We start from the raw sequence: 26,342 nt of genomic DNA, 5'->3' as shown, positions 1-26,342 counted from the left end.
TCGTCGGCGGTGAGTTCGTGGGCACGGAGTGGCGGTCAGTGCGTTTATCTAGCCAGTACTCCGGCTTTAACCCCTTGCGGTCGCTTCAGCCTGGATTGCCCGACATGTAAGCCTCAGATGCTTGCTTCAACGAATATTGTGACGTTATTTGCTTCTATCCGCCCTAAATCTTACAAACTTCAGCCATAAAGGAATCGCTGACTTTCTGCCCGTCACATAGTGTACAATGTTGGTCCTTGGTTTACCTTCATAGTTCAACTTCATCATTTTTGCAGAGAGAGAGTGGGATACTTTAGACCAGAACTGCAGAAGGAAGTGAAAGTATTGCGTAATAACACTTTCTCGCTTTGATTAATGATTGACAAGGATTTTAAAAGGACGTGGTCTCTGTCACTGGATATTTTAACATTGTATAACTTTTCGGGTGTGTATACATAGAATGTAAGTATTCGACTTGTCAAACAATATTGTTTATCATCTAACTACAATAAGAGTGTGACGTTAGTTTAGTGGAGTCTGTGCGTGTATAGTTTTAGGTGTGTTGTGATTAAAAAGTGGGATAGGAGATCATAGCCCCACTGAAACAAGAAGAGGGAATGAAATAGAATGGCAGATGACGCACCAAGTACATGAAGTAAAATTTTATATGGATTAATTTGATGAGTTGACTTGACAAGCAACAAAAAAAATCGTTAATATTAGAGCGAAGTAGACGGAACTAATCTTCGTCATTTTTCTAAACAATATACAATAGACATATCGATAAAGGAGTGGGTTTGTAAATAGTCATTACAAGTAACAGCAATACTTTGTGGTAAATTTTATCATAGTTTTATGTTTACGCTACCATACGTCTTTTCTACAAAAAGGAATGAGTCATGGATGATTGCCGTGTGCATTTTCAATAGGAAATTTCATTTTTCATTTCATTTCATTTCCATATTTATTCAAGTGGCATGAATTTGTTTGTCTTTTACAATTCCTTAATTATGATCTATTGATTTGCACTTTTTGTATATCACTTTACCAATTTGATAACACCAGTACTCTCTCTCGAACATAACATGCCTCAATACAAGAGGGACCCAGAGAAAATAGATGATAGTTATCTAACGATGTTGAGATGATGCATCGGTGTATATCAACTCTAACACTTCTGATGGAGTAAAGACATTCGCCTTCTTCTATACATGACCTTTAAGAAGTAGAAACGTCCTCGCTCTCTGATTAACACTATTAAAGTATAATAGGGTGTCGAGTGCTAAGCAGTTTTTAAAGTCAAATCAATATGTTGATTATTTTCAAGGAAAGATCCAAAGCGCTTTCTTCCGCCTTCAATGTTGTGATTCCTTTTGTGAGTAATGTTCTTCTATTTCTGCGAACATATAGAAACCAAGGCCTCGGTTATACACATTGGCAAATGGAATATTGATAAAAGTTTATGTTTGTATTGCGGGCATTTCTAATCATCCTTGCTTTAAAAATACCTTGCCTATTGTAAAAACACATATGACCTTCCCTTTTAATCCCATGCATTGTATTATCAAGGATAGTTAAAATATTTGTATGCACTGGCCTACAAAATTTATGGGGGCTTGGGGCCGTGGGGCTATGGCCCCTAAAAGTTTCATGACTAAGAAGAAAACAAAAAAAGGATAGGTCGATTGGTGATACTTTAATCAAGGGTATTCACATTTTACCTTATTTATTAAATTTGAAATGTATACACTGTAAAAAATGGATTGCCAATCTAGAACTTGCAGTGCTTGTATGGTGACTGCACTATACGAGTGCTGATTTTCTAGTTTAAATTTTTACTAGAAAATCATCACTCGTAGGGGGATATTAATTCGGATTTTAGTTTATTATTACGCCCCTCCTTTTCAAATGGATAATTTCAAGTACGGTGTTGGTGTTTGAAGCACAATTTTGATCGCGTTTCCTATAGCTCCGAAACCTGTTTTTAAGGGAACAAATAGGCCTAATTCAGATCACAATATTAAAGGGCTGACATCTATAGAGTGACTTTTCAAAACCGAATTCATTTTGTGCTTGGTGCTATGCTCATGTAAAAAATGACCTAACACCAACACCAAAAAGTCAACACCGAACGTAAAACCACTCATTGTAAAATTACGGCGTAAGAACACCAGTCGGTGCTAACTGAGAGGACCACACACTTGAGTGTTGATAATAGACCTTGGAGGTTGATCACAACACCAATTAATGTTAAAAACAAACAAAATATGTTATTATAGCACAAATCGGTGTACAACTAACACTGTGTGAATTTACCACTGGTGTAAAAAATGTTTGGTGTAGTCCTTTGCGAACACTGGTGGTGTAATTTTCCCACTGTTCTCGTGTGTAAGCCTATAATTCCCATTCTCATCGTTTTACTAGTGTATCTCTCCTTCGCCCTCCTTCATATTAATATCTTATTGTTTTTTTTCCCATATGACATGTATGAAGTAGGCAAAGTGAATATACACCATTATAATATCAGTGTTAATTTTTTATTTAAATTTTACATATTACTTACTATTGGCTTCTTTATCAAATAACGACTACAAATAACTTATTTTCAATTCTGTTGATGATGAATTAAGATTTATCAAACATGTCGAATGTAGATAATAGTGTGGATGGAACCGTGTTCAGCGTGTGCCTTTCTCCATTGAAAACTTCTGGGGTCGTAAATTATCAAATATTTGCGTCAGTCCCTTGCCTTTCTTTCTTCACTATGCTCACTGAGATGTCGGAAGTACAAGATAGTGTGAGTGTTCTAGAAGTGATAACTTCACGACGTCATGTCAATTCCTACTCAAGTTAATATATCGTGTTTATTTGTCATAACGCATATCATGCAAAACGTTATTACTGACAGTAAAACGCCCTATAATTCATTTTCAGAATTCTTGTATGCACGCATAACAGAGAAGACGCCTCCGAACAGATAATCTAATGTGACCAATACCAACAAACTTTGAAGAATTGTACTGAATACCACTGGCGTATGTAGGGTGGTGTGTAGGGGGGGGAGGGAGTTAAGATTCCACGACAAAAGAACAAAATAGGAGACAGATAAAGAAAATGAAATGAAAAACATGAGGTATTATATCATTTCCCAAATATTACACCAAGATCTGTCAAAAAATTAGATCTTCAATTAAAAAAGATCAAATTTATGCTCACTCGCGACATTTTAAAAAATTTTCTCCATACGCCATCTTTTGCCCGCTCAAGATTTTTCGGGTCATTACAACACTGCTAGATAACACATACAAATATGTAGTGGATAAGAAAGAAAACGACATACTTGCATTCTAAAAATCATGAAATAAAATTTTACCTACTATTGGGTAGAAAGGTACAATGTTTGCTGGGTATTTTTTTTACCCCATATTAGGCTATTTCAACGCAACATTGCGTAAAATTTACAAAATATTGGGAATCGTTTTACCCAACCAACATGTATGTTCCCATTTACCCAATATTGGGGAAACCTTTTTTAGAGTGTGTTAAAAAGACTCTAATATATCATGCTAATCAAATCGCACTGAATCGGAAAATACTGAAACTTTCTTTCAAAGTGATCAAAAGTACAAAAAAGTACAAAAAAAGGTTTCACACGACTCTCGATCATACCCCAACAAGGAGAATATTCAAACTCCCTTAGAAAACAAATGAGCAGAGAAATCCCGTGCTCTTCTAAGAATGGATTTTTGGTCAACTTGGATTAAAAATCAGGATTTCATTAATCAAGGAGTTACCATATAGTTATCAGACACAGACTCCTTGAAGTTTATTCTTTAATTCATACAAAGTGAGTGTTTAAGCTAACAACATGAAAAGAATTCATTACAATTTTTTTTTGTATTTTCAATTCTCCTGTGAGATCTTGGAAATTGTATTTTCTTATTTTCAAAAGAAAACTTGCCCTGTACCGTATATTGGATTCGCAAGTCAGGTTGACGAACTTGGAAATTTTGGAAGAGCGAAGAGTATTTTCCACTTCTGATTGACATCTGCCTAAAAATAAATTTCTCAATTGGTTCTCTTGTGCAGACCGTTAATCGAAAATTTTCTACAATAAAAGAATAATCCTTACAAGTGTCCGTGAGCTTCGGGATCCATCGAAGTCGTGAAAGAGATAAATCCCTCCTTATACTTCTTTCTCTCTGTGAAGGCCTATACCCTGAAAAGGAAAATAAAACATTTGAGGGGCTTTTGGGGCAGATTCAATGTCCCTTGCATCTCAAAGCAGATAAAAGGATAAACGGATAAACTGATTTTCCATTTCATCTTTGTGCCTCAGGAGATTGAAAAAATGCAAACATCAGAAAATGACTAATCAGAACTGCATTTCTTAAATGTTTGATGTTAGTTAATTTTATAAGTTTTTGGTTATTTTCATTTGTTGTTGTTGTTATCATTATTATTATAGCTATTATTACTGTTGTTATTATTATTATTGTCATTATTAGTAGTAGTATTACATATCATTATAATTTCCATCGTCATTATCATCATCATCATCTTCATCATCATCATCATCATTCTTCTTATTATTACAATTTGATTACTATATGTTTTCATGTACACTCTTACTCGTTTAAACCCATAATTCAAAAATATGTTAAAAAGACATTCATAACAGTTCCAATTTTTTAATGGTCACATTGTAAGTGGTAATATCATATGTTTTTTTTTAAATATCTTTTAACATATGATTTTATTTTGCACTTTCAGCAGTCAAGAATATAATAAAATATGATCAAAATAAGTACGACGGATGGAAATATTTTTACTCGTGAACATTGTGATGACTTTCTTGGAAATGTAAAAAAATGTATTTTATTATAGTTATGTTCCAATTGAAATAAATTGCCATGGCTATTAAAGGGGAAGTTCACCCTGAAGAAAACTTTGTTGTAAAAATAGCAGAAAAAATAGTAAAAATTATTGGTGAAGCTTTGAGGAAAATCCGTTAAAGAGTAAGAAAGTTATTAGAGTTTAAAATTCTGGATTTGTGACGTCATAAACGAGCAGCTGCCCCATGTGTTATGTAATATAAAATGTATGAAATTCAAATTTTGTATGGTTCCTGATGACTTAATTTTATTTTATTTTCATGATCGGGTGTGAAAAGATTTGTCTATTGATATACAAAAGTTACAGTGAAAACCATTTTCAATTTTCTGAGAAAATGACATTTCATTGATTTTTTACCATTCGCTATGTAGGAATGCTGCTCGCATATGACGTCACAAATCAAATAATTGAAATTCTAATAACTTTTTAATTATTTGATGAATTTTTCTCAACCCTTCGGCAATATTTTTTATTATTTTTCTGCTATTTTTACAATAAACTTTTTGTCAGGGTGAACTTCCCCTTTAAGCGTAAACCTTTTTATGGCACCTTCTTAGTATGTGTGTTGCAATTATAGTTATCATTTGTTCTGTAGAAAATTGTGAGCTATTTTAGAGATCTTCTTTTAATCATAAAGCATGAAAAAGATCAGAAGTTGATTCTTGACTGACAAGAAAAGACTAATTTGATTGCAATTAAGAAGATGGACCAAATTAATCTAGTAATGGTAATAATACCAACATGTTTATACAGTGCTTCCCACAAAAAAGGAAACCGAGATTTAGCGGTGATTTATCATAACTTAATCACAAATACAATAGACAAATTACCACCAACGTAAAGCTTAGAATCTCGTCTTTCATCTGAGATTACTTCTCATTCATGCATGAGTGAGCAAAAACAATTTGAAGAGGGGATACCAAAAAGTCATTTGGCGGGCTGTATATGGGCTTCAAAAAGAAAACCACATTTTTATAAAGTTCAATATCTGTTCTTTAATTTGATACCTCAATTACAGAAAATGGTCAAGAAATAACAAAGTTCTGCTTATTTGAAATAAAACTTAAATTTCAATAATTTCATAAAATTTAGAGGTTCTGCAGGCTAGCGTTCAACCTCACTCGACACTCCATTTTGTTGACGATCGGCCATGCATTAAGTCTTTTGTTAACCATGCGATAGCTTCTGTGGGAAACTGGTGAAAACACATTTATTTAATGAAATTAGAGAAATACAAGCATTTTTTCGAGGGAATATAACTTTTTTACTTCTTGTAGTAAAAATGTAGCCAATGTAGTAATTTTTCAGACAGGTGGGATGTGGGAATGATTTTTAGTACGGGTGACTAGTCGTGCTGCAGAGTTTTGAATTACTTGTAATGTGTTAATTTGGGAATAGAACATCCTAAAGAGTAAACTATTGCAGTAAATGACATATTACATGTACAAGAGCCTGGACAAGCCGCTTTGTAGTGTCTGCATCTAATAAATGCCTATAACCCTATCAAGTTCAAACAAAAGATGCTGATTTACATTTTGCAGAAACAAACTTATTCATGACCATATTTTGATCAAATATCACGCCTAGGTTTCTGGCTGTTGACGTGGGCATAATTGATGACGTATCAAACTTAACAACTGGAAGTTTCATACTTCTGCGAAAACGAGGTATATGTAAAGTAGTTTTGAAAAAAGCCAAGAGGTGTGGGGTTCTATTAAGCTATCACTGCGATGCAATGAGCCTTGAAATATATCTTCCATTTGCATGATATTTCAATCATCTTTTCTTCAATTCATTTTCCAAATGCAATTTCTGGCAATTCACTTCAACACGTAATAACTCTCTCTCTCTCTCTCATTCTGCATGGTTCAAGTATTTGACATGTTCAATCAATATGAAAATTGTTATTCAGTCAAGTGTGGAAATACCCATCAAAACTATATTTCCTCGTGTGATACATGGACCATTAACGTTAATAAAACCATGTTCACTTGTTTGGGAGGGGGTATAGGGGTATGGAGTGAACAGTAACTAAATTTTAATTTTACATTTTAATTGATATAGATTTTGCGTTAGAGTACATTAGAAGTAACAATAACAGATGTATAGTAGTGTAAGCAGCAGCAGCAACAGTAGTAGAAGAAGTAGTGGTAGTATGAGTAGTAGTAGTAGTAGTAGTAGTAGTATAGTAGTAGTAGTAGTAGAAGTAGTAATAGTAGTAGTAGAAGTAGTAGCAGTATTAGTAGTAGTAGAAGTAGTAGTAGTAGTAGTAGTAGTAGCAGCAGCAGTAGTGTTAGTAGTAGTAGCAGTAGTAATAAAAAAAACTTAGTAGAAGTAGAAGCAGTAGCAGCAGTAGGCAGTAGTAGTAGTAGTAGTAGTAGTAGTAGAAGTAGTATTAGTATTAGTAGTAGTAGAAGCAGTAGTAGTAGTAGTAGCAGTAGTAGTAGTAGTAGTAGTAGCAGTAGTAGTAGTAGAGTAGTAGTTAAGTAGTAGCAGTAGTAGCAGTAGTGGTGGTAGTAGTAGTGGTAGTGGTAGTAGTAGTGGTAGTAGTAGTAGTAGTAGTAGTAGTAGTAGTAGTAGTAGTAGTAGTAGTAGTAGTAGTAGTAGTAGTAGTAAGTAGTACACTGCAAAAACTCCGGTGTTGATTTGACACCAGTCCGGAATCTATTATGTCCCATGCAGAGAAGTATTGAAACAACACCAGTTTGGAATCAAACCGATGCTGTTTTAATACTAATTGGCGTTATGAACACCTTACTGGAGTTAGACCAAAACGTTTGTTTAGCACTTCTCTGCATGGTCAACACCAGATTTTTGCAGTGTAGGAGTAGGAGTATAGTAGTTGTTTTATTATTATCATCATTATTATTAGTAGTAGTAGTAGTGGTGGTGGTGGTGGTAGTAGTAGTCAGGCGCGTACGCAAGGGGGGGTTAGAGGGTTCAAACCCCCCCCCCCCTTTTCGTTTCCTTTTTTCCCTTTTTTTTTTTTTTTTTGCCTGTCTCCCCAGAGGTCGGTCTGGTAAAGGAGTTATCGGGCAAGCGCCTGATAACTCCTTGGTCTGGTAACGGACAGTTCCCCTACCCAATAATGTATATGACAGCAATAATGAACAGAATCTCATGTTTCCGACGAAAAACACAGAAAAAATTTCCACTCGCTTCGCTCGCTCCATTTTATTATATCTTTTATTTCCGCATGTCGCCGACATGATCACGGTATCGCCATTAACAAGGCCATACATGATTATCATGATGTATACTTATGAATACAAGTGAACCAAGACAAAGACATACGTTTTCTTACAAAATATGTTTTACCAATATGAAAACCAAAATGACGGAAAACGCTAAAATGTCGGTTAGCTCGCTCCGCTCGCTCGTAATAATTTATGAAATTCCATAAGTATCTAGTCTCCTGTTCAAGGCCGTATTATGAGTGTTACGAATAGAAGGACATGTAGCATCGACTAATACTTGATTTACTAACAAACTATTGACAAGAAATGTATGTTTTGACGGGAAAACGCGAAAATTTCGGCTCGCTCACTCCGCTCGCTCGTAATCATTTATGAAATTTCTTAAGTTTCTAGTCTCTTGATCAAGGCCATATCATGAGACTTACGAGCAGAAGGACATGTATCATCAACTAATATGTAATCATTACCAACAAGCTATTGAGAAGAATTGTATGTTTTGACGGAAAAACGCAAACATTTCGGCTCGCTCGCTCCGCTCGCTCGTAATTATTCATGACATTTCTCAAGTTTCTAGTGTTCTGATCAAGGCCATATCATGAGTGCTACGATCCGAAGGACATGTAGCATCGACTATGATACCAACAAACTATTGACAAAAAGGTTATGTTTTCAACGCAAAAACGAGAACATTTCTGCTCGCTCGCGGGTCATGACCGCACTGTTACATACCCCATCCCCACTTAAATGTTATTGTCTTATTTGCAGCGCTGAAAAAAAAAGAAAAAAAAATCATCACCTCCCCCCCCCGCTCATCACTTTTTAGAGACTGGGCGGGAGATTTAAAAAAAAAAATCAGCTCGAAACCCCCCCCCCCCTTTCAAAAATCCTGCGTACGCGCCTGGTAGTAGTAGTAGTAGTAGTACTAGTAAAAGCAGTAGGAACATCTTTAGCATCTCTAAAATCAGATTTCGACGAAATTTTCAGCGCTATGCTTGTTTGGTTTTTCGTCTTCATTCGAAATATGTTTTTATTGGGGTGGACTCATATCTCGTGATATCCAGTCTTAACCAGTGCAATTAAAAAATACAAGCGATAATTCATCCCTTGACAACGTAAAGACAATTTTGTAAATGATTAATATTACTGATTAGTAAATTATAGCCCCAATACGTAGAAAATGGGACCAGATTTTTTTTAACTCTCAAAATGTCTCGACGAGGAAACAGCCAAGATAGCCGGTAGGTAATACATGGTTGGTCAGCATCAATTCTACTTCAACTACATCAATCTTACTTGGCTTTCGGCTTGCTCTAGCGCGTAAAAAAAATACAAAATGGCAACGTTTTACATTTTCCGACTGGACTGTAATTTAAAGAAGTAAAGTCTCTTTTGATATCGGATATTGTCCCCAAAATTCTTCAATTCTCCAAGGATCAAGTCGCCTTGTCTTCCCATTCTCTTTAATACCATAATGTGGTTACTTTTACCATCTCTGAAAAGATGAAGCATGAAGCGAGATGGCTTATAAGTTTCAACTTGAGATTATTATGAATCATAGGAATACTGCCAGCAAACATACACTAAAATAAAACAAACAAACAAGCAAGTAAGCAAGAAATCAAGCAAGCAAACAAACAAACAAATAAACTTTGTCTTTAATTCCTTAGACTGGTCAGGTAATTCCTTTCACGCACGTTAAACTACTTGTTTAACGGGCTTGTTATTACTAGCAATAAAACGACTCGATATAATTGTTTTAATAATTGGTTTTCGGAGAACAATGCCATTAACGTAAGAAGAAAGAGAAGACTATCTTTCTGCTCGTTATGACATGGATGTGTTGATGACTGCGATCTTTCGAGATTATTGATATTACTCTTCGTTTAAAAATCGACTAGTGTCCTTAATTTTTATAAATGTATATGAATACTACACATCTGTCATCTTGAAGTGCTGAATATGTTTTATACTTGGCTTGTCCAGATTAGAATGTATATAGATGAATCTACTCTTTGCTACTGATATATTTTTATGTTTGTATCAATTACTAGATCTCGTATAATGTTCGAATAACTTTGCTTTTTATCGGTGTTGTCCAACCCAGTAAGCGATTCTCCTATCTTTCTCTATAACATTTTTTTTATACATGTTAATCTTAATCCACGAGATTCTAGTGGTCGACTGTATCTCTATCTACAGTCATGATCTATTAAATCCGGCGACCAGGCCGGGGGGGGGGGGACTGGAGACGTGTCTCGATTTTCTTTCGTTAGGAGGAGGGGTCGAATTTTAAAGCTGAATTACGGTTTTACACAAATATGCAATATGTTGACCACTCACGGAAATGTTTCATAGAGTACGAGTCAATTTTGCTGGCAAAATTATGTTATGTGTTTTAATTACTGTTGCGAGAAAATTTTCAGCTTGAAAATTCGATCTCTGACATAGCATCAATTACCCCCGCCCCCTGACCTCTAGAAACAGCTGCCTCTAGCTCTCAAAAAGATAGAATTACCCGTCATGCTTTGTATTTAAGTGGAAGAGGGGTTTAATCTCATTTCTCACATTCCCCGATACCATTTCGAACTGTCTACCGTGCTAATACCGCCTCCTTTGTTCATCGTGTAAAGAGGAAAAGAATCAATTTTAACCCATTTCCCCGACCGAGCTCAGCGCGTGCTTCTACAAATCCCTTCGAAATCACGGCAGAAGGGATTTAAGCAGAAAATGGATGTGGTTTTTCAGCCGATTTCTCTGAATTTGAAACACTCCCTTATTCATGGTATTCCTCCTCGAATGCGTGTTCAGTTGAGACAAAAGGCCAGCGCGATACCTTCGCATTTTGCTGATAGGGGGTGTTCGCGGGCCGTCATCAATGATTATCTCGGCGATCAGTTAGTGTGGAGCATCATACTACCTTAACATATATATGGGAGGACAGACCAACATCTCCTCTCCAAACCCGACTCTTTAAAAACGAGCCTTGTAGCTTATTACATCCTTATCCATTATCCCATTGGCGATTCCATTGTACAGTCATACCAACGAAACTAACTCCAAACCGACAAATGATATGCCATTGAAAGACACGTAAAAGCTTTGATTCGTTTGGAATCTGTTGTATAAGTGTGACTGAGGTCTCATAGCCGATCTAAGGAGCGGACAGGTGCGTTACATTTTGAGTCAGGGGAGGAGAAGGGAGGGGGGGGGGGAGTGGATGTCGGGTGTGACTGTGAGTAACATGAAGTATACTAATGAGCAAAATTAAACTTCATATAAAAATCAATAAATTGCTATCTTTTTTTATACAAAGTACGATGAAAATTTAGACTCTTCAGTTAATCAGATTTTTATTATTGAAATCGTTCTTTATTTTCCTTTGTTACATATTTTGTGGTAGGAATGTCGTAAAAAGAATGCAGATGGTGAAAACGTTTCATTCTTGGTGCATATGATATTGGATAAACTAGATGGTTCACGAGTCGAACTATTAATTTGCACAAGGCAATGGCATATTACCAGTGGAGTGTGTCCTGTATAGGTTCTAGCTCGTTCACTGTCCATCTACATAACATCATTATGGCCTATTTTGATGGAAATAAGAAAAATTATAAACATTTTCCTATACTACATTTTCTAAACCTTGCTTTAGTCGTACATTATTATTACATTAATATTATCTTCCGTAGATATGAAAGTATTCAGATTAAACATTCGAATGACACGGTTTACTCCATGTTGGGTTAGACTGAAACATGCATGTTGTTTGGTCAAATATCTCAAATTCTGTGTGAAAATTTACTCCCAATTTGTGTGAATCCGAATGAAATGTTTATACTTGAATGAATACAAAAACTAACAATGCAGTGCATTGACGATAGATACACCCATTAACGATCTATATTATTCCTTGTTTCGAATTCACTAATCTGCTTAACATAATTCTTGAATTATATTTCTTTCTCCGTTTATACTTACTCGATTGAAGTTACACCCCAATCGATGCGAATCTCGATTTTTATCATGCTAATGTTACCATGGTTGCATAATGATTACCCCTGATAATTATATCGTTGCTGTGTGTAGGAACAAAAATCCAATTCCAAATGATTTTTCTTTATTTTGTCCAGTCTATGTCTCAAAGAGTGCCAATAATAAGAGTGCTAATAATACTCCATAGCCTATTTACGTACAAGTGCATGAGATCGTTTCGTAAAGTGTTTATTAATCCATGTCTTGCGCAGTAAATCAATTCCATGTCGGAGATACCTCTCGTAAATTCTCGGATTGACGCTAACATGGGATGGCATACCGATGGAGGTTTAACCAGAGTACTAAGCAATGTCGGCTGACTTTACTACTATCATATGAAAACAACATGAATAACATTTTTTTAGAGATATAATACACTGTAAAACTGTGGTGTTAAAACTGACACAAATTGGTGTTAATAGAGGACCACACCCTGAGGTGTTAAAATAACACCCTAGAGATTGAACATAACACCAAAGAGTGTAAATGTAACAACCATAGGTGTTGTAATAACACCTATGGGTGTAAAACTAACACCACCAATTTAACACCGGTGTAAAATAACTGATGTGGTCCTCTATGTACACCGGTTAACACCACAGTTTTTGCTGTGTACAAACTAAAGAGAAAGTGGTACATGGGCATGAAAGACTAAATAGAGGGACGGTATTACAGATAAGAGCGAGAAAGAAGATAGAGAGAGAGGGGGGGAGGAAAAGTTGTGCATGTTGTATGTGCGAGAGAGTGGGAGGGGCGAGGCAGAATGAATGTGAGTGGGTGTGTGGGTGAGCGTGTGTATGTGTGTGTGTATGAGAGAGAGAGAGAGAAGGGTAGAGAGAGTTACAGAGAAGCCAACATTTAAAAGAAAAATAATAATAAAAGAAAGACGAAGAAGAGAAATACAAGGTTAATGAACTTTGTTGGTCGGGGTATACAATCAGGTTGCGCGTCGACAGGTGAATTCGCAGAAATATTTCATGACTTTTCTTACAAATTAACAGCTTCGTGAACTCGTGTCTCACTATTTCCAGGATACCGCAAGCATTTCAAGTGATTATGCAAATGGGAAACCATTTTTGGGGGTTACTTTTCAACTCATCTCAAGTTTGTCATCTTGGGGATTGCCAATGTCTAGGTGTCCACTTCGGATTCTACTCATGGATGAATACATGTATATAACGATACCATATTTCCTCAATTTACTGATACCACGCGATGTCATCTTAATGGCAAAATTACAAACATGCAGGAGGGGGGGGGGGTCTGGATCTGAAAATGAGGAAAGATGGAGGTATTATACCTTGATGCTAATTATCTAATATTTCCCAATCATCAGGGAAATTTCACATCAGCTGAAAGCACTCTTTGCAAGAAGAGATGGTGGCTAAGCGTTTCAAGTGATTGAATTTTAAACGATTAGGTGAGAGGCAGTGAATGCGTGTACATGCCCAGCAAACAGGTTTAATCATCCCCAGAGGTTTCGGGGAAACTCTGAGATGGCGGCCCGTAGGGAGTGAGATTCGATTGGTATTGTGGTGTTTGAGTGGAGATTGAGGGTAAGGGGCTAGAGATCGTGGCGTGTTGGGAGTCAGATGCTGGTGTTTTGTGATGTTTCGATGTTGGGTCATATTCGGTCAGGTATAGCTAGGAGAGTAGTCTTGAAGGCAAGACTAGATTGGAGGGTAAAATGAACTCTTCATCCTCTCAAAATGAATGCCCAATACACTGTGATACTGCATGCTACTCATTGATCGATACATATTCCAAGTTTCTGACGAAAGTTAGAAGTTGATGATGATGATGATGATGATGGTGATGATGATGATGATGGTGGTGCTGGTGGTGATGATGATGATGATGATGGTGGTGGCGATGGTGATGATGGTGGTGGTGATGATGATGATGACCATCATGATCATGATGATGATGACAATGGTGGTGGGGTGGTGGTGGTGGTGGTGGTGATGATTATGATGATGATGATGATGGTGGTGGAGGTAAAGATGATGGTTGTGGTGGAGATGATTATGGTGGTGGTGGTGATGGCTTTGGTGATAATGATGATGATGACGAAGATGCTGTTGTTGTTGTTGTTGTTGGTGGTGGTGGTGATGATGATGATGGTGGTGATGATAGTGATTTCAATGATTATGATGACGATGATGATGGTAATGACGGTGATGTTGATGATGGTAATGAGAATGATGACCACTGCACTGACGATGATATACGAACGCGGTTCTGTTTGCTGGTGGTTGAGACTATGCTAATGATATTGATGATGATGCAAGTCACTTGAAATGATGATATACTCACCTCACATGATCTTGATGATAGTTAAGGGCATGTTAAATTGGTTTTCATGATGATAATTTGTACGATGGTTGATAATTATAATGTTGGCGTTGAACGACATGTTTAACTTCGAAACACTGTGTACAATGCAAAATTTCTCTTCCAAATCTAAATCCGGGCTCAAATCGTACTTAAAATAGTATTTAGAAAATGATGAAATAATGAAGATCTTATAGAAATTGAAATTAAAATACACTAATATACCTTAAAATGGTTCAGATACAAAAGGACAAAAGTCACACCAGATGGCAAGTACGGAAAGGTCAAAAGTTTAATGTTGAAAATTAACCACGAAAACCATTAATCAGTTTTAATGAATTTTAATCGTTGGTAATGCGATAACTGGATCCATGGTATGGCTCTACTTCAATCCCTCCCAAGATGTGATGGGAAACGTTTTAAGAACCACTCATGTCGCCAAGAACCTGGTTAGCTTAAACCCAAGACACTGAACAGATCGATGAGACTTGGTGTGGTGTGGTTTCTTTCAATCAATAGACAGGAGAGATGCTCTTAATGGGGGCTCATCTGGAAAGAGTCATTAGACCAACTGTATGTCCCAACCCCATCCTCCTAATCTACTCTCCTCATACACACTCCGTCTCAGTACCCCTCCCCCTCTTCTCCATCCCAATTCCTCTTCTGTCTCTTTTTTTCTTCCCAATATCTTTTTATTTTCATTTATATCTATCTATCTATCTATCTATCATGTTTATCTTTCTTTCTTTCTCTCTCTCTTTCTTTCTTTCTTTCTTTCTTTCTCTCTCTCTTTCTTTCTTTCTTTCTCTCTTTCTTTCTTTCTTTCATTTATTCGTGTTGGTTGAAAAAAAATAAATCATCAAACTTTTGATCTCAACACAAGAAAATATTTCAAAGAGGGAGCTCAAATTTTCGGTTTCTGATTTGGACATTGTTACGATACTGCAACAGATAACAATGCAAATGTAGTTTTAAATTTGATTTCCTTTTCTTGTATTACAGGAAATTGATCAATCATTCACTAAAAAAATAAAACCAAACATCTTTCATGTCTTGAAGAGTTGGATGTGCAATCCAGAGATATGATAATGCTGTATTAAATCCATATAAAATCCAATTTGGTTGGCTAAGATTCCTAAAAGTTCACAATGATGGCGATGATGAAACTGATGTTGAAGCACGATGAATAACAAGAGTCAATGTAACGAGTTGAAATGTCTCTGAAGACGATGTTGATGATAATTAACAATCAATTTCAGCAATCCATGGATTAAAAAGTGTTCATTGAAAAGTGCTCATTAAATAGACATGCCTAACAAAGCTTTACTGAGACATTCTGAATATTCTTAATAATAATTATGAATGTTTTTAAAAGGGAAATAACTAAATAAATGAATGTAATTGCTCGTACAATTCTTATATATAACAACAAGCATTTCCCCTTTATTCGTATAGATCCCCTTTTTTATACATTATTCCCCTTTAGACGCCGCGTTCCCATGATGTCCTTGCCTTTCATTTTTTTAATTAACTGCTTCTATTTTAACTTCAATTTATTCCTTTCTATTGTCATTATTGTGACAACGATCTACTACGCGCAGTGCCAAAAGACAAATACTATTATCAATTTATAAATATAGTTGTAATTCAGCATGTCTGTTATGCTGAAGGATCTTTTCAAATCGCCGAGAATCCTTAGTACAACGAAAGGGAAAATCCCTCTGTAAAAAACGCCTTTTCAAGGCTTTCGAGAAGATTTAACGATCGCAGAGGTTAATATTCGCTTTATCTCTAGAAGGCGTGACGAAGGGACGACACGGCGTACCAGAATTAAATGAAGCAATAAAAGTCACATGTGTTAGAGAGATCACAATGATAGACATACTTCTTTCATTAAATGTTATTAATATTTCCTGTAGAATGTTCTTGAATCACTTATTTACAATGATTTCATGGGTGGGTCCATGTTATTCAATAGTTGACACGACATATGCTCCTGGGACAATTGCTCCGGTCCTAATATATCAGATAGGGTTAGAGTTAGGAGTGTAATATAATTTTTGGTTCAGAATTATGTAAAAATAAGAATTGGGATTTATTTAGTTATGGAGGTTAGGTTTTATGTTTGGCTTAATGTGCAGATTTATAATCGGAGCAACAATTGTTGCCGGAGCGTATGTCAAGGAACCGTTTAATGAGGGAGGGGGGTATAAGAAACAGTGGTGTCCCGATTGGGGGCTCGAGTCGCTCCTCCCGACTATTCGTTTCATAAAATGTTCACATGCACTGGTGAAATATTATAGCGCAGAGTTCGGTTGGCAAGCGATACTCGTTTCACATCTCCCTTAGATTTCGCTGATCCCAAACTCCGTGTGGTCTGGAATGCAATTAGTAGGGACGGCTTTCTTATATCAATGCCAAGGCAATAGCAATGTGTTTACATGCATGCATATCATGAAGAGAGGGTAGTCACTAGTGTACCCCCTGACGAGTCACAACCCATGCAAGGGACCTATCCCTGCCCCCTCCTGACGAGAAGTCGAAGGTTTCTTTTTCTTTTTTTTTTGCTTATCAATTATTTTCTCTGGCACGAAATATTTTATTTGTTGTTGAAGACCTTTTTTTTTTTTTTTTGGGGGGGGGGTTAATTTCTTTTGCGGACGATTTTGCTCCCCGCTGTGGAAAATCATTACGCCACTGAGGGTAGTCATCCACGGGGGGGGGGGGCGAGATAGCCGGAGATCGTTTGAAGGATCTTTTATTCCAGTGACAAAATTCACTAGAATCTGTCAGTGGAAATACAAGTACAATCCAAGTCAGGGGTCACGGAATGGATTTGAAAGTGGGAAGAAGGAGGGGTTGACCATGCAAACGAAAAACAAAAACGCATCAGAGAGTATTTTTAAACGATTTTGTACAGGTTTATAGGAAAAGGAGAGGGGGGTTGAAGCCCCTAGTCCCATTCACCGTTTCCGCGGCCCTTGTAATTTACCTCATGTTACATCGTTCTAACCGACTCACTAACTATTATCAATATTAACATTTAAATAAAATGTTTATTTTTTGTCATGTTCATGCCATACCTTTTCTTTGCATGCTTCTTCTTCATTTTGTACAAGATTCATTTTATCGATCTCATGACCTTCCGAATATTCTCTACTTTTCTGTCATCTTGTTGTCGTCTTTCTCCTTTATACCATTTTCCCTCAACTGTCGTTTTTTTCTGTGGGGGAAGTCGTGGTCGAGTGGTTACGATCTCGTCTTTCAATGAGCGGGACGTGTGACTTCCTTCAGCAAGAAATTTATCCACATTGTGAGGTGAATGGGTAACCGACAGGATTAATTCCTTAAATGCACCAAACCCCTTTTAAAAGCTGGAGATCCAGCCGGGGTAATAATATAGTGAGCCATTGAATAGGAATCTAGATAATCGGTGTCTCATTGATGCATTATTATTATTATTATTTTTATTATTATTATCATTATTATCATTATTATCATTATCATCATCATTAATAACATTACTATTATTATTATCATTATTATTATATTATTATTATCATCATCATCATCATCATCATTATTATTCTATTAAATCATGGATCGGTCAGCCACACTTCGTATGAATATTACCATGTATTGCCTTGGTTTGCGATATGTCGCCTTCCCTCGTATTTTGGGGGCAAAAATCAACTAAATCAATCTTTAAGTTGTCGTAAGGTGTTTAAATGTTTATTTACAGGACTACTCAGTGACAATAGCCAGAGTTTTTACGTCAGAAATTTAGTGAAGGTGTCTATGTTTATATCAGTATGAAGGAGGTCTCTATTAAAGTATCACACGAGAAAGAGTTCAAAGAATAATTCCTTTCTCCACTTTCAAGCTGCATTACATCAAACTTGTCAACATAGAGCCTGATTATGTCGAACGTTTATCAGTGACTTGGCACTGTACACAAAGTTCAATAAAATTCAAATGTTCAGCAATGAATATTAAGTAAATGTTCTTATGTTTAAAAAATATATATATTCGACGTAGAAATTCTAACGTAATATAATCTACAAGGAGATACTGACGTCTTACCTTTAATTATTCAATGCATGACTTGGGTAAACAAATATGAATCATATAATTCATATTTGATTTCGATTTCTCGCCAGATTAGATGAGGATAAAACATTAATTGAAATATTACCATTAACGGGTATAGGTTCCGGGTAGCTCCAATCTGGTTTCAACACCAAAACAGGTGTTTTTCATTAGTCCCAACAGCTGGCCTATGACGTATGTATCATTAGCTCTAAATCTTGTATAACATACGTATGTTGTGCATAGTCCCATTTATATCGATTTATGTCAAGAATTCGAGCTTGGGTGTAAAATAGATCAAATGAAATTGAGTGTGAAAGAATGCACCTGCAGACAAATACTGAATACACATTAAAACGCTGTTTAAGATTTTATACAACGCTGTTTACTATATGAACCTTACAGTATTTGTTTAACCGTTTATACAATCATGTTTAATTTATTGAAGATTAGGTATTGAAAATTAAACTTTGTTGCTTAAGATTTAAACACTTCTTTAAACTGTTTAAACAATTACTGCGAGGTTCATATAGTAAACAGCATTGTATATTTTTTTACTGTGTAGGCGTATTTGTATCAACGATCTATGCACTGTAAAAATGAAGTGCTAATTTAGCACTTACAGTGCTTGTATAGTGACTGCACTACGAGTTCTGATTTTCTAGTTCAAATGTAAACTTGAAAATCAGCACTCGTAGTGCAGGCACTGTACAAGCACTGTAAGTGCTAAATTAGCACTTCATATTTTACAGTGTGGTATCACTCTGTAATTATGATCTACAGAGCCCACAGCTCAAAAAATGATAAATGTAAATCAATATGCTGACGAAGTTGCATAACACTTATTTTCTTAAAAAAATGACGAAACCATGTATTTGTCAATCATTTAAATATTTGATCAGGATTATCGCTATTGATTTTCAAAACAGTTGTGCAGGTCTATACCTGTCAAATTTCTCATATAAACGTATCAAAGGTTGATTATGAGTTTCTTGACCTAAAACGAAACAACAATGTTTGTCTACAAGCCACCAAAGTTTAGGTTTGTGACGTTATATATATGCGAGGAGCTCTCATCTATCCATCATGCAGTCATGTCGATGTATATCATGCAATATATATGTTTTTTATAATTTGACCTTAACATTATTACCATCAGACACACAGTTTCAAAAACGATTTAATTCGAAAAACAAATATCATTGGAATATAAAGAATTTACGTTACATGGAAGGTGGGGTACAGTTCCCATGTCGTCACAAAACCGAAACGTCATAATTCATTTATTCTTTGAGAGACTTAATTTCGTCAAACAACATATCCTCTCATTTTATGCATTTATTAAATCAATTTCACATGAAGGTAATTCCTTTAAAACTGTTAAGGCATTATAATCTATTAAGTTCTTAATTATTTCGTCTCTCTTTTATTTCCATACAGTTTATGCTCTTCTGCAAGTCTTGGTATCTATATATTAAATTCACTTCGATCTGTTGATACCTGAGCTTCGATTCTTCATCCGTGGTACAGGCCTTGCTCGTAACGAAATGGCGACAGATTATTACGGCCACACTAATTTTTCTCAACCGTTTCAACTCTCCAGCGTCAACGACAGTGCTTCAAGCGAATGGAACTACGATGATTATATCCAAGAAATTTACGATCAAACTCGGAAGCGAGTCTATCCTGAAATTCACGAATACTTTCTGATTGCGATTTATATCATCATCTTCTTCGTCGCGATCATGGGGAATACCATGGTGTGTATCGCGATACTCAAGAACGATCACATGAGAACGGTTACTAACTATTACATAATGAATTTGGCTACCACCGATATTTTGATCGCCTTCGTGTGTTTACCGATCACAATCACAGTGGATGTATCGGAGTCGTGGTTCTTCGGTAGAACGGCTTGCTATCTGATTCCTTATTTTCAGGTAAGACCAAATTTAAATCACCCTTTCCCCCCTCTCCCCCTCTTTACTCCTCGCACAATCTTCCTAGAAACATAAATGTAATGTACGAAAGCAAAGCAACATTGCCCCCCCAAAAAAAAAAATACATATATACACACACAACATCATTGCATGATCATGTTTATCACTTGTGAGAACATGGAAAATAAAATCGATTTCAGAACATCAGACATTAATCATTATTATACGTTTAACATGGAAACAGTGATATTGTAATGCATGGTAAAACGAAAAAAGGGTATAGCAAAGTTGGACAGTCACTGAACTTACATCCTATAGTGGTTTATGATGTTAGCAACGCTGTCGCTGGTAATCTTTGATATTTATGTTTACCAGCGACAACGTTGCTAAAATATTAAGTACATAATATGCTCTCTCTGCGAGGAATTTCATGAAAATGAAAAGGCCTGTCCGATATTTTTTACCCGACGGTTGGGTTGCAGTTGGCATATAGGAACAAGTACCATGAGCACTGTGCCTCTCAAACGTTGATAAAGGTTTCCCTGAATACACCTGTCTGCAGACCGTGGGGGGGGGGGGGGGTAGCGGGTTTAAGTAGGACTAAATCAAATCGAATCAAATGACACAATTTTCTCCTTCTGATCCCAAACGCAGCTTGTGTTAGTATGCGCATCGATCTACACGTTGATGATGATTGCCGTGGATAGGTACCTCGCCATCTGCCATCCCCTCAAGTTCCAGATTCGAGCCTCACGAACCCTCCTAACCATCGCTCTCGTATGGGTGGTCTCATTCTTCATTGCCCTACCCGTAGCCGTGGTCAACGATCTCGAGCCCCAAGCAGCATCCGTGCATATCGGGAAACCTCTTTGGCGTATGTCGTGTGCAGAGGTAACTATCGAAATGTCTTAATCATGCTAATAAAGGGGGTGACCTAAAGATGAAGTAATTTTTCTTAACTTTGCTAAAAATGCATGGGGTATTATAAAGTTCCTCGATCCAAACCATTCTATTAATTTTCTCCATTCTTCTTTCCTCCCTTTTTCCTCTATTAATTTCTTGTCTTTTTTTTGGAGGGGGGTTACTACATGATTAATGGTCCCCTGTAATGTCTAGCACCTCATTCGTACTTACAAGTTGCACTGCTTAAACCTCCGTCACACTAGAGGCGGAATGAGCCGGAATGCCGTCGGAATGAAAATTCTTGGTACATTCCTGGATATTCGAAGCGCATTCTAAAAATTCTGACTGCATTCTGAGTGCATTCCAGACATTCGGGTCCATTCTTGTGACCGGCCCGAATGTTTTGCTCCTGTTCAAAACTTTCGAAGTGCATTCTGACTGCTCTCTGACTGCATTCTAAATATTCTTACGACATCCTAAGAGCATTCGATGCATTCCGATCCGGTTCTGATCGCATTCTAGAGAAAACCGAATCGCATAAAACGCGGCCAGCTGCTGTTGTAACGTCATTTGGCAGTAGAAGTCACCCGGTCATGTCGCAAAAAAGGAAGACATTTTTGCAAAAGTAGTGAAAATTTCAAATTCCCTCCCGAATGTGGCACGAATTTTGAAAGTTCTTCCTTCCGGCTGGTTCTCGATTCCTGCTGATTCCGAATAAGTGTGACGGGGGTATTAAAAAACTAAACTTCTCAGAAGTCTCTATTAGTGGTTTACAATCATGAAAGCAATGCAGCAAATATCCCGGCTTTTAAACAAACCAAGATAACCGCACTGGCAGGAAAGGCTTTTCTTTCGACGCCTGAACCACTAAACAAACCTTAAGAATACGGATCAATGGTAAACGTAAATTTTGTCATTAAATTTTATATTCAATTACCACTCCGCTTTTTTCCTTTCCTGTAGAATCGTTGGGTGAGTAAAGTATGGGAGAAGCTCTACCACACCGCGTTCTTCCTGGCCGTCTACATCATTCCTCTGGCAGTGATTGGGGTCGCTTATACCAGGGTGTGTCGAAGACTGTGGTCTGGTATCCCGACAGAAGAGGGGTGTGGAGCGTCTAAACCAAGCTTTAACCAGGTGTGTAAGGGCAATAAAAGGGGGTAGCTTGTACCAGGGTGTGTCGAAGACTGGTTTGACATCCCGACAGAAGAGGGATCTTTAACCAGGTGTGTAGGGGTAATAAAAGGGGTAGCTTATACCAGGTTGTGTCGAAGACTATGGTCTGGTATCCCGACAGAAGAGGAGTGTGGAGCGTCTAAACCAAGCTTTAACCAGGTGTGTAGGGGTAATAAAAGGGGGTAGCTTATACCAGGTTGTGTCAAAGACGGTGGTCTGGTGTCCCGACAGAAGAGTGATGTCGAGCGTCTAAACCAAGTTTAACCAGGTGTGTACATAGGGGTAATAAAAGGGGTAGCTTATACCAGGGTGTGTCGAAGACAGTGGTCTGGTATCCCGACAAAGGGGTGTAGAGTGTCTAAACCAAGCTTTAACCAGGTGTGTAAGGGTAATAAAAGGGGGTACCGGGATGTGTCGAAGCCTATGGTCTAGTATTCCGACAGAAGAGGAATGTGGAGCGTCTAAACCAAGCTTTAACCAGGTATGTAGGGGTAATAAAAGGGGTAGCTTGTACCAGGGTGTGTCGCAGACTGTGGTCTGATTTGTGTGCAAAACAAATGAAAAGTTATCCACAAAATCATCCATTTCGAAGCACGTTTGCCAATTTGAGGATTCCCATAGAAAGTGCAACAAGACTTTTCAAACGTCCATCACTTGCTTATTAATAAGCGATTTTGATGAAACATTTTTTTTTTAATTGTTCCTCTCATTTTACTCTTTCCAGTAAGATTGCTTCTCTTCTTGGGTTTTGGTTTCCTTTAAAGGTAAAACGGGGGTAGCTGATACCAGCGAGATCATGGAGATTCATTTTACAATGTTAATAAATCAGGGACAGCAGAGTGGTTTTGAAAGTGTATGTGAGGGAGACTGACCATTCAAAAAATTACAATAGGGTGGTAATTTTTTTCATTTTTGTAAACAGTTTTAGAGGAAAAAAGTGGGAACTGTAGCCTGTAAATACCCATTTCGTATTTTTATCTTCTTGTCAGCATTTGGCTGATATTTTTTGTTATTTTGGTTTCTCCCAGGCCAATGTGGTCAGTACGACAACAATCAGCAAGTCTACCGAGGCCCAGCTCAAATCACGTCGTAAAGTCGCCAGTATGCTCATCGTGGTCGTCATCGCTTTCGCCATCTGCTTCTTTCCTTTCCAACTACTCAATGTTCTCAAGTATGTTAGCATTTTTGAAATACTAAGCACGCCCAAACAGCAAATACTCTGGTGTTAAACGGTGTACATAGAGGACCACACCAGCTATTTTACACCTGTGTTAAATCGACAGTGTTTGCTTAACACCTAAAGGTGTTATTACAACACATTTAGTTGTTACATTTACACTCTTTGTTGTTATGTTCAATCTCTAGGGTGTAATTCTAGCACATCATGGTGTGTTCCTCTGTTAACACCAACTGGTGTCAGTTTTAACACCACAGTTTATTACAGTGTACAGCTATCCGAGACTGAGAAAAAGGTGCAATTGTGATGATCGGAGTGACTTTGGTTTTATAATGACCCCATATAATGCACCGTTTTCAAGCTCTTTCACTCTTTTATATTTTATATGATATGATATTGAATCCAAATTTGTACAAGTGTTTACGTTTTATGTATTTTGGTGAAGAGAAAAATAATAATATGGGGTCCATGGCCCACCAACTGCTCCCCCATCTGTTTGCCAGTGAAAATACTCATCCATTTCCTAAAAGATATCTGATAATAATAAATGTAAGATTTAATCCAAATTAAGTTAAACTTTAAGATTGTCATTTCAACGTAAAATACCAAGAAAGAGACGTTCGAGAGATGGATGAGGCTAATAAGATAGAATAAGAATCGATTTGATCGTACTGAATTTTGATCGATGTGATATTCTCTTTTCTTCAGAAAACACAACGCATTTGGAAATCTTCGAGATGCATCAGCTCAATACAACGCAGTCTACATCCCTTACATCATAGGGCATCTCATGGCTTTCATAAACAGCGCTATCAACCCAATCATCTATAACTTTATGAGTGGTAAGAATGAATGGAGAGTTTTGCGGTAACACCATGTTGGTTAGTCCTAAAAAGGACCGTTAGCTTATCTTTCTGATAGTAGCTCTTTAAAGAACTGTAAGAATGACAATAGTAAAAGTTACAATTTCGGTAAATTTGACTTCCATTATTTACCACTATGGTAACGATGCTCAGTATAGCCAATAAAATACAAGGATTCCATGCAATTTATCATTGGATGGTAAACTTACCATAGGCCTAATAGTAAATTTTACGCAGCGGGGAAAGGGGCACAGAACTTTAAAATGGATCTGTATGCTATTGAATATCACCAAAATCAGGTGTACAGAGTACCAAGGGGTTTGCTGTTGCCCCCCACTTGCCACCATTGGCGGCGGAAGCCAACAATTTTAGGAGGGGACAAGCAAAAAATTTTTGACAAGCAAAAAAAAAAAAGGTTTTCAACCCAAAAATTTTAGGGGGGACGTAATAAATTGACAAGCAAAAAAAAAAAAAAAAAAAAAAAAAAGGTCATCAACAACAAATTTCAAATTTAGGGGGGGACCGTCCCCCCTCCTCAAATTTAGGGGGACACGTCCCCCCTGTCCCCCCCCCCCCCCCCGCTTCCGCCGCCTATGCTTGCCACCCCCAGAAGTTTTCATTATTTCCTGTTCATGGTTAAAAAAAGTGGTTATAACATTCAGTTTTCATCTCAGGATATTTAACATTTTCATGAGTCACTACAAACAGTACTTAACAGGTCCCTTTTTAAGTCAGTATAAGACCTGTAATAAAAAAAATTAAGCTCGCGCTTCGTCCTTGATTTTATGAAACAGGGAACATTTTTTTTGTAAAACAGGAAACAATTTTTTTTGTAAAGCCGCCTTCCCCAATGTTCTCTTGCCCCCCCCCCCCATTGGCACAATTAGTTTAATAATCCTGTTTGAAACTTACCCGATGCTTCCGTGCTTTTTTCCTCATGCAGTAAAAGAAATAATCTGAATAATTAAGAACAGACAAGTGTATTTGCTATGCCTCATAAATGTTTGTTTATTACCTCTTCCTTTTTTACAGCGAAATTTCGGCAAGCTTTTAAGTCGATGTTCGATTGTCTCCCGTGCTGTCAGTCACCGCGCCGATCGCAGGCAATCGACGGGACATCTGGCCCCGCCTACCGACGCGCAAACAGCACAGGAGTGTCTGATACGCATACCACTGAATACGTACCTATGACGTCCATCAGAAATGGGCGTGGCGTCAATAACAACATCTCGGCCATGTCGAAGGGTGTGTGAAGTGACGAATCATGATTAAAGTGATGCGATCATTGGCTGGAATGATGCTATAGACATCAGTATGGAGGATGTATTTTTCATCTGACGAAGAAATACTCAAGTACACAGTTCGAAACGTCGAAACATGTCGACGTTTAAAACTTTTCAAACAGTTATTTGCTGAACTCTTTCCTATACGAACAAAGAAAGAAAAACAAACAATCCTTTTTCAGGACAGTGCACAAGACACTTCTCCAAAACCAATCATACCAGTTGCTCCAGCAAAACTATATTTGAAAAAAATGATCATCGGAAATTTTCAATCGAGATAATATTTTTATCTGATTTGTGATACAAGTACATGAATAATTCATAAATCATAATAAATATCCAATGCGCGATGAACGAATCAGGAAAGTCAACCTTTCTTGAAAATCGTGGAGGAGAAGAATAAAAAAGGTGAAACTATACAGAGGTTGAAATATCATGAATATTGAATATTCTTGCCATTTCACTACACAATA

General features: G+C 37.0%; 1 protein-coding gene across 1 annotated transcript; it reads left to right on the top strand.

Annotated features, from left to right (window-relative positions):
- On the top strand, positions 1-26,342 carry LOC121431371 (orexin receptor type 1-like). The gene is made up of 7 exons (XM_041628911.1): positions 1-441; positions 19,968-20,467; positions 21,122-21,358; positions 22,334-22,507; positions 23,575-23,717; positions 24,432-24,565; positions 25,619-26,342. The coding sequence occupies exons 2-7, from the start codon at positions 20,075-20,077 to the stop codon at positions 25,837-25,839; spliced, it is 1,302 nt and encodes a 433-aa protein (XP_041484845.1). The 5' UTR covers positions 1-441; positions 19,968-20,074; the 3' UTR covers positions 25,840-26,342.

The sequence above is a fragment of the Lytechinus variegatus genome, chromosome 17 (genome assembly GCF_018143015.1).
Source record: "Lytechinus variegatus isolate NC3 chromosome 17, Lvar_3.0, whole genome shotgun sequence".
Classification (NCBI taxonomy): domain Eukaryota; kingdom Metazoa; phylum Echinodermata; class Echinoidea; order Temnopleuroida; family Toxopneustidae; genus Lytechinus; species Lytechinus variegatus.
The sequence above is the reverse complement of the archived record's forward strand: the minus strand, read 5'-3'. Positions and strand labels throughout refer to the sequence as shown.

Excerpts from the sequence above, each read along its gene's own strand:
- LOC121431371 (XM_041628911.1), top strand. The coding sequence starts at position 20,075 with ATGGCGACAGATTATTACGGCCACACTAATTTTTCTCAACCGTTTCAA. Across the intron at positions 22,508-23,574 it reads CTAAACCAAGCTTTAACCAG|GCCAATGTGGTCAGTACGAC; the intron begins GTGTGTAAGGGC and ends GGTTTCTCCCAG. Across the intron at positions 23,718-24,431 it reads CAACTACTCAATGTTCTCAA|AAAACACAACGCATTTGGAA; the intron begins GTATGTTAGCAT and ends TCTTTTCTTCAG.